Raw genomic sequence first — 9,863 nt, 5'->3', positions numbered from 1 at the left:
CTTCGTGTGGATCGTCTGAGTACTATATAAAACGAAAAGGGATTCGAATCGAAGTAGTTTAATTTAAGAAATTCGCAAAGACTGAACTGTATCAACATGAAATTGGTGAGTATATTGCATAACTCTGCGCGCAATAACTTGATTTTGTCTTTAACGCTAAATATTCTTCAGTACATCATATTAACTTTACTGGGATTCGTCTCTGGAGACGTTCAAAAGCGCAATTCAGAAGTTGAAGGATACGACTGGAATCAATATGGCCATGAAGAAACGTCCTATGATAATCAGTATCAATCATATCATGAAGCAAACCATGGAATAGATTACCCAGCCCAAGAATCCGATTCAAGTCCAGTTCACATATCGAATCAGTATTCATCTTATGATTCTTATGATCATGCACAGCAATTCTTTGTCAAGCCAGATGCAAGCCCAGTTCACGTACCTGTGGATAGGCCTTACCCAGTTCGAGTGCCAGTCGCAATTCCAAAACCATATCCAGTTGTGAAACCTTATATTGTAAAAGTTCCTGTCGTTCAAAAGATCAAAGTTCCAGTGGTGAAACCCATTCCCATATTTATACCTAGGCCAATACCCATATTCATTCCCAAACCTATTTTTATTAAGAGTGGAGGACTAGGCGATAAACTCGGACTTTTAAATTCTAATTGGAACAAAAATAACAATAAATGGCAATAATTGACAATAAATTATGTACATATGTCTTTATAGTAAAATATATTAAATTATTATATATTTTTATGTTGAGAAATGTTGTTAAAGCCAAACTTAAATTAAACAAATAAAAGTTTATACAATACTATAACAACTAGTTTTATTTTATTATTGATGGAACTATATTAATTTAATATTAAGATAGAAATATGCTAATTCTAAAACAATCAAAGTCAGTGAAATAAATAAAACGAAATAAATCTTAATTACTTAATAAAATAAAAAAGTGACAAGCCTAAACTATTTTAAACATTAAAATATAAAAGATATTTTATAATTAAAATAGATAACCTTTTTAAAAATCAATCTACCGGTTTAATTAATTTTTTGACATTGATTGATTTTGTATCAAACCAAAAATATGTTCCAGACGTACAAATGCTTTTTATCGTTAATTCTCTGTTGTAACATGACAGGCAATGCGATACAACAGTGTAAACACAATCAACAATTATTAAATAATTAGTGAGACACAAGATTGAAAAAAAGTCTCCAAATCAGTGATTTTTTAATATTTAATATTACTAATAATCCATAGATCTGTGCATGAATTATTTAAATTTTCGTCACAAGACTCATCCGTGAGATTATGAAAATCTAAGAAAACTGTAACGATCGATTGTAGACACGATAGACACGATAGAAATAAAAAAACTCAAGGGTTCATATGGGATTCGAACATAGGTCTTTCAGTTATTAGTCAGATTTATACATTTAATCTGTTGTGCTAGTACGTATATGTTTATACATATGTATATATATAATATTTTTAAAGGAAAGTATCCTTGACATAACCTAAGAAAGTGCATCGTAATAAAAAAAAAGCGAGATAAGATCCTCTGCAAAGAGTAGTACTCAATTCAAAATCTACCTCATAATTATATGGCGTAATATCCGTTAAAAAAAATACATAAAAAAATCTTTAATGCACATACAATGCTTTTTATTTTTTTGTAAATATCCATTAATATTTTAATACATTATATTTAAGTCTACATTGTATTTTTTATATTTTTAACATATAAGAATAAAACTATTTCAAATTATAAGAAAACATCGAAACAAGAGAATCATTTTTCTGGAGCTATTACTGTATTATTTTTTAAATTTACCTCTTTGACTCGTTTGATATTTCATTCAGTTGTTTTAAAAACAATAATATTTCTTCCTAATTTTCATACGTCATGGACCGTAAATTTCTCAATGCATAAAGTAATGATCTTATTTTATTAACCAGCTTCGTCTCGCTACAGTTTAGATTAAAACTAGAATCGGACATTTCTCTTCGCTACGCTTCGATGAAAATTCTCTACTCTGTCGGAAATTTTGTGAACGGCACTAGACAATAATGCGCTTTTTTAACAAACTCGTTCGGTCACAATACTCGAAATGTATAAGCTATTAAGTACTTATGAAACGAAGCTAAACCTGTTTTATACATCAACAACTTACCGTTTACAAAAAATAACACGACCGACTTATTATATAATTACAAATTGCTTTCTATAATGACAGTTGCTCATTTGTGTATTTAGATTTCTTGATAATGTAACGGATGACTAATGAAAAATAGATTAAACTAGAACATAACTCTTTAAATATATAAGCATAATATTTTTATTAATTTAGAAATATTGTCTTGCAACTTAATCATAATAAAGTATTTATATTGAAGATTGAACTATTTAAATTAAAAGTTCCCCTTATTGTCATTAAATTTTGATTATATATTATGTGTATTTGTTTCAAAAAATAATTTTACTATGCAGAAGTTTTTATAAACAATTGACAACACATTTATTTAACAGATCATATGCTTTCTTAAATTACGTGTGAATATATTAATAGTTCATTCGATCAAGGTTATACAGGTGAAGTAATGTAATAGACTCACTTATTTTATTTTAGCTGCAGTTTCTTTTGTCATCATTCACACTACTTAACTTATTTCCTCGAAAAGAAGTCGGCGGTTTTTTTTTATTATTTTTACTACTTCAATTCACGTGTGATGGTCGACCAGTAAACGCATCTGATTTTAATAATCATATTATACGTAGACTCGACAACGCACCCGCGCCTTACGGAAGCAAGCAGTATAAAAACTGGGCGGAGTTTTACCGATCGGCTTGCGGCAAACATTTTTGGTCACAATGAGATTTGCAACGGGTATGGTTCAAATATATCATAACATACACAATACTAAAATATAAGGATTTACATCAAGTAACCGATTTTAACTCAGTCGGAAATATGAAGAAAATAGTTTTTATTTATTTATTCCACGAGGGGTGTTATGTTATTTTTTTTTTATTTACAGTCAGACTTTTTTATTTGGGTTTCAATGAAATGATTTTTTTTATTCGAGCTCAAAAGTACAATACGGTGCAGGTCATGAAAAATACATATTTAGGATTTGGCGAGGGTACTGTTGATCAGAGAAAAGACGTTAGTTCTAGATATTTAATACAAATAAAATATGGTAATACTAACATTGAGCCCCGTGAAAGGCTCTAAATGCTATTGAAAAAATATTTAAAAAAAAAACACTGTTGAAGCTATAATTCACAAAAGATTTGAGAGTTTTTTCTGCAGCTGTCTCGCAACATCTGATGAAAATAATGAACAAATGCACCGTTTCGAAGTCTGTTATCTGTTAACTAACTACAGTGAAATATCAGTATAGCGAAGCTCACGGGACCAAAGAAAAAATTTCGTTATACTGTAAATTCGTTATATTGAATGTAAGGAAGGTGATACATTTTTATTTTATTTTATTTTTAATTACTATATTACTACAGCATCAAAATAACCTCTTACAAAATTGAAAAATCATGTTTTGTCCATTTTTAAGGATACTGTAATGAACACAATAAAATTTGTTAAAAAAATGTTTTATAAAAAAAAATTTTGAGGGTCGGCGAAGCACTTCGAATGTCGCTTATGGGCCCATACGCACTGTCGGCTAGCCGCCGGCGACTAGCGGCCGCCGGCTCAAAAACGTAGGTAACTAGACTAAGCAGCTAAGCCGAGCGACTCGAGGTCGGGTAGTACATTCGCGAAGAAATTGCAATATTAATTTTAGAGAGAAAAAAATATTATTTTAATTTCAATATAATATTCAAATTCCCCATATGTAACGCTTTTGGTTTCCCAAACGCAGTTATAAATGTATCTGTATTATGTTAATAAAATTAATTTAAATCGAGAAGCAAGAAATAATATAAAATAATTATACATATTATTTCACAATATTTTTTTTTCGTTATCAATATTCATATAAAATTATTGTAAACGATTCGGGATTCAATTTCTACGATGAGCGTTTCTGTGTCGAAGCCATTTTTTATGAATGATGTATAAGTCGCCTCGAAAGTCGCTCCTCGTGCGAATGCACTCATCTAAACCCATGCTTTTATAGGTTGCCGCGACAGGCAAGTCGCCTGTGCATCACCTCTGCGCAGGATCGCGCCTGACGCTCCGGCGACTGCGCCTGCGTGCGTATGCACCCATTTAAAACCATATAAAGTACAGTCGCCGGGCGGCTAGTCGCCGGCGGCTAGCCGACAGTGCGTATGGGCCCTAACGCTGCATCGCAGGCGTGCAATTGCGCACGCATCCGCATTCATCTTGTATTTTAGCATCAATTAGTATCCAGATTGTAGTTATAGTATATGCCTAAATGTAAATATATTATCTATTCAGCCTTGCACACTTTACGATATCTTATGAAATATATGATGTAACCAGAAGACGTTCATTTTTTTCAATAAAATTTAATATAAAGTTATAAAAACATTAACAAATTATAAACGAAATTAACAATCACATTTTTATACTAAACTATTGGGAATACGACATATGTTCGTATCCGTTTCCTTGAGTCAAATGGGAAGAACTCTCCTGCTGAGCATCTTGGCGCTGGTACACTGGCGCCACATGGACCTGTTGATATTGTGACTCTTCCGTTTTCGGCTGATGCTGATAACTTGAATCACCATGTCCTTGTTGATATTGGGATTCCTCTGCATGCGGCTGATGTTGATAACTTGACGCACCTTGGGCCTGATAATATTGAGACTCTCCAATTTGAGGCTGATGCTGATAACTTGGCGCAGCATGGACCTGTTGATATTGGGACTCCTCAGTGTGCGGCTGATGCTGGTAACCTTGATCTATTTGCTGGTACGATTGCGCCAATTGAGAGTATTGAACCGGTTGGTGTACGTGTTGCGACTCTTCATAATGCTGCCCGTAATCGCCGATGCCGTTCGACTGTCCTTGATAAGAAGAATACTGATGAGGTGACTCGTACCCTGTCTGGTGCACCAGATGCTCCGAAGGCACCGGAACAGGAACCGGATGAGGTACTTTGACGATCTGTGTCACCGGAACTGGATAAGGCTTATTAACTTGGACAGGATAAGGCACGCCATGAGGAACTTTGACGGGGTACGGTACTGGAACTTTGATGGCTACTGTTTTGGTTATCCTGATGACTTTTGTGGGTATTTCGGGCAAATCGACGTGCTGACCTAGAAGCTGGAGTTTTGGATGATAATTCGCGACAGGGATGTGTTGGAGATGCTCAGAAGGTGCAGCATGTGCCACAACGACCAAGATCAAAAGAGATGCGATAATCTGAAATCAATTGAAGAATAACTCATAAATAAAATAACTGACCTTTTATATCTGACTTTACTCGTTAGTAGATGTTTGATTAGTGACAATTCTGTATAAACTCTGGATATGGTATATTATATTATATTTTAGTGTAAGAATAAATAAATTAGGTGAGTGTGTTATCGTAAGTGGTTACCAATTTATATTGAATAAATAAATAAAATACATATTAAAATTAAAAAGTAAAAAAAAATGAAGACCAGAAGGATTCCACAAAAAAATGCCGAAAAAAGTCAGGATATCTAAGTCTCGTGTTATTTTATTAGCAAAGTAATAACAATTATTTATTAAACATTAAATTAGGGGAATTTTATATAATAATATATTATAAGCCTTTCATGTAAAAAAATAATTAGGTATCTACATCTGCCTTTTAAGAGTATGTTTAATGTGTTAATAATTAGATTTGTGTACATGTTATTAATCGTTGCATTTTAACCCTTTGCATTCCAAAGTAATTTTAATAAGTGTTGCCACAAGTTCTAGTCATTTTGAATGAACATATTTAATTTTCATTAAATACAATAATAATAATAAATATTTCTCCAATATTATATATTTCAATATAACGTATATTAAATAAATTTTATTTCAATATAATAAGCTTCAAAAGGTAAATTATATATTTATAATATAAATAATATTATATTAATTTAAAAATATTTATATTTTTTTTCTTTATAAAATTTAACTTTTATAATTGATTGGAATTTAATTGATATTAATTCAAGAAATTTGCTAATATTTACTTTACTAGATTATAAAAATTTATTATTTAATATTATTAGTTTTAAGATAAATTTTAAATAGCTTGAGAAAAAATGTGCAGACGGTGTGGACATAGAAGCTTCCAGTAAAAAACAGATGTCTAATACGTGTGGACTACGGACTCCAAAGGGTTAACATTGATACCATTTATTTTATAACTGGTACAATCTTTAAGAAAAACGAAAAAGCTTCAAAACTTGAAATAGTGAATAGAATATTATATATAATATTAAAATTAGTTACTTTATTGTTTTTTAATTAGTTATTAATTTTATTGAGCAAAGATTTTTTATTTAATTTTAACTTAAAAAAATATTTTTTCTATATAATATTATTAAAACTTGTGTTTTAATACTGATGCATACTTTTATGTAATTTTTAGCAATGATTATGCAGAAAAATGATTTAATAATTTATATTACACACTGCACAAAAATCGCAATTAAATTATTTATTAATTGCTTTATATAGTTTTCTTAGTAATAGTCAAACTTTAAATGAAAAAATATTAATCAAATTAAATCCACAAGTCACTCCATCGCAGAAAATGTTATGTTAAAAAGATTATAATTTTTATGGATTTTACAATATTTATGTAAACAAAAATATTCTTAAATCTAATTATAAATAAATAAATACCATACCATATATCACATAAATTTTAATAAGATTTTAAATAAAATACACTATAAAAATAAGTTTACTTAAGTCATAATTAGGCAATTAAGACTTAAAAAGTTTTTACATTAAAATAAATAATTTGCTTTTACAGTTAGTGAAATGGAAGCTATAGGTAAAAACCTTATAAAAACCTCATGAAAAATGTGTTATAACCAATAAGGCAATGCAAGATTGACTTTAAAAAAGGTTCTGATAATGCATCATTAAAGATGAAACAATTTTATGTTATTAAATAAAATTAATATAGAAATACAGATCGAATTTAAAATTAGTTCTATTAGAACCAAAATAAAGTTATTTTAATATTTAGATATTACTGAATCCCAGGGATTCATATATACTTATTATATGTAAAAAAAGGTAATTGTTTCACGAAAACCATAGAAGTTTCCTTCTTTCCTTTTGCACCAGATATATCACAAAAAGAAGACCACCACGTACCGAAGCCATATTTCCGCGTGTAAGTATCGAAGGATCGCGGTTACGAAACTGATGTCCACAAAAGTGAAGTATCACTATATATACTGGCACATTCTCTAGCGGACAAGGAGAGTGGTACTTTCGCGTTGTTGATATAATTTGCCTCTTAAAGCAAATCGCCAAACAAGAGATGATATGAACGCTGGACCGTCACCGACACCTTTTCTTCCGCTTCCATGACAGGAGATGTGAACCTACATACGTACAGTAAAACCCCTTTAATTAAAGTCGGACTTCCTAAAGCGAATATTGGCATATTTCTATTATCATATAATAATCTAACATTTATTCTTTGTGTTTCTAAATTAACTTTTTATATTATCTACAAATAGTATATTGTTTAAATTTTATGGCAATTGGCTTTCCAAAATGCGAAAGGCAGTCATTACTAATATAAAACGTAGTGACACTGAATTAAAAGTATACGCTCATCTGCAGTAAAAATAGTAAAAAAAAAACTCACTTGTAATAAATAAAAATATTATTTTTACAAGTAGTGTAAGTATATTGAAATTTTAAATAAGTAAGCCCTAAGTCGAATAATAAATTACCAACATCAAATATCCTCATTTTTACTTACCATATATTTTGTCACACATGCGAACTGATGACGCATTATTTTTCTAAATTACTCAGCATTCAAAAGTCATAACGTAACAGATTTTCACTTTGAAACTTTTAATATGAATTACTCTAAACGTTAAAAAAACAATTCACAGAAATACAATCAGATTTCCAATTGTATATTAGAACTGTAATATCATAACCGTTGATAAATCAACGGAAGGTACACAAAATAAGTATAAATTAACCAAAAGTTATCTATATTTAATTAACTTTACTCCATTAATGTACGAAACACAATTTCAAACCTGATAAGACATATGTATATTAGACTAAAAGATAAATTCTGATTCTCTCCAGAATTATCGACATTAGTCAAAATATCAAAGACTGATAGAGACGTTGGATTCCCCCTCATCCTTCAACCAAAAAAAATTCACTCCACTTCTAGCTTGGAATAACGATAGTTTGCCTGAACTTACACCAAGCAGAGCTACGCCAAATCGACCGAGACAGTTCTTAAAAGCCTAAGGAAAATATCTACTTTCCTTCGACCGCCCAATCAAGTCCAGGTAAAGAAATCAATCATTTTGGCTGCTCTTTTTCTTGGCACGTTTCTAGACATTGCTTATAAAATGCATCAAATATTAAACGCTCACCAAATCTATTTTTTTAATGAGTACATCAGTGACAAGAGATAGCCTTTCACTCATCAAATCAATTACTATATTCATACATATGTAGTATTGTCATAAGATATATTTTTCTCTCATTAAAAAGTACTTTTAACAAGTTTTTCACGAGTTGATTCTACCTGTTCAGTCTGTTTTCAAACGCTACTAACTTAATCCAGTTTTTTCATTCTATGGAGTCTTCATATTATAAATTAACCACATGCACGTACACCAAAACTTGACTCCAGGCCTAGGTAATTCAGTTAATAATACAATTATATTTAACGGTGCTCTACTGTGTATCAAAATATATGCATATAATAAATCAATCATTAGTTGATCTACCGGTTTCTGGCATTTAATATGAGACTTACAAAACAAAAATCAATGTATAGACTTAAAAAAATTACTTTGGTGTGAGTTATTGCCTGGAGCCAAAACATAAAACTAACGAATCGTGAATAAATTGGTTATCTAATGTATAACTGTTTTATACTTACGCCTTTGAAATTTTATTCCCATGAAGGTTTATCAATATTCAACATTAAAATACTCTTGAATGTACCTTTAATTAATAAAAGGGAATAATAATAAATATGGCTACTTCCTTAAGAGCGATTAAACTATGTTTAAAATATACATTTCATTACATTTTCAATTCATTTTAACGATCATAAGTTAACAGAGCTTCGTTTGTCCTATATGATACAAAAGTGTAACGTTTACATAAAGTTAAATTTCACTTTGGTATTGACCAATATTTTACATGTTAGATAATAAATTACATTGATCTACCCTGTAAATGTATGTCGTTCAAAGTTGATTGTATAAAAAATGAGTGTTATATAGAATTACGTAAAAGTAATCTCATCGTGCGGATACTGTTCCCTTTCACTAGAAAGATCTTTCCATTTATTTTTATTGTTTTACCGCAGCGCCATTTTTGCAGTGTATATCTTGAATCATTGCAGTGCAGTTACACTATTACTTAATCGACGTTTATTAGCAATATTTTTTTATAAAAACAATCTAATTTTTGCTCTGTTTACTGCCATATAAAAAACGCCAATTTATTGTAATTAAGCAAAATTCCATAGTTTTTTTAACTTTGACTCAGTGAATGCCATTTTTTCTTTTCGTTTCATCCATTTTAATATAAATATTTAACGCGATTTTCTACTATTTTCGTACTTAAAATTCAAACCGTTCCATTACCAGAACAAGAAACATAAATAAATACTTAGATATCAATTATATTGCTTTCCGGTAATCAATTTTTAG

The 9,863-nt window shown here is 30.1% G+C and overlaps 1 protein-coding gene across 1 annotated transcript; it reads right to left on the bottom strand.

Moving 5' to 3' along the window:
- Positions 1-4,492: 4,492 nt before the first annotated feature.
- On the bottom strand, positions 4,493-7,352 carry LOC148226016 (uncharacterized). The gene is made up of 2 exons (XM_088204066.1): positions 7,306-7,352; positions 4,493-5,373 (listed from the first exon to the last, which is right to left on the bottom strand). Exons 1-2 carry the CDS (start codon positions 7,312-7,314, stop codon positions 4,576-4,578), a joined length of 807 nt encoding a protein of 268 aa, XP_088060192.1. The 5' UTR covers positions 7,315-7,352; the 3' UTR covers positions 4,493-4,575.
- Between the last annotated feature and the right edge of the window lie 2,511 nt (positions 7,353-9,863).

Source organism: Plectrocnemia conspersa, unplaced genomic scaffold (assembly GCF_051122295.1).
Source record: "Plectrocnemia conspersa isolate PC_06_02 unplaced genomic scaffold, ASM5112229v1 ptg000014l, whole genome shotgun sequence".
Lineage (NCBI taxonomy): Eukaryota > Metazoa > Arthropoda > Insecta > Trichoptera > Polycentropodidae > Plectrocnemia > Plectrocnemia conspersa.
This window is presented reverse-complemented; position numbering and strand designations above follow the sequence as displayed.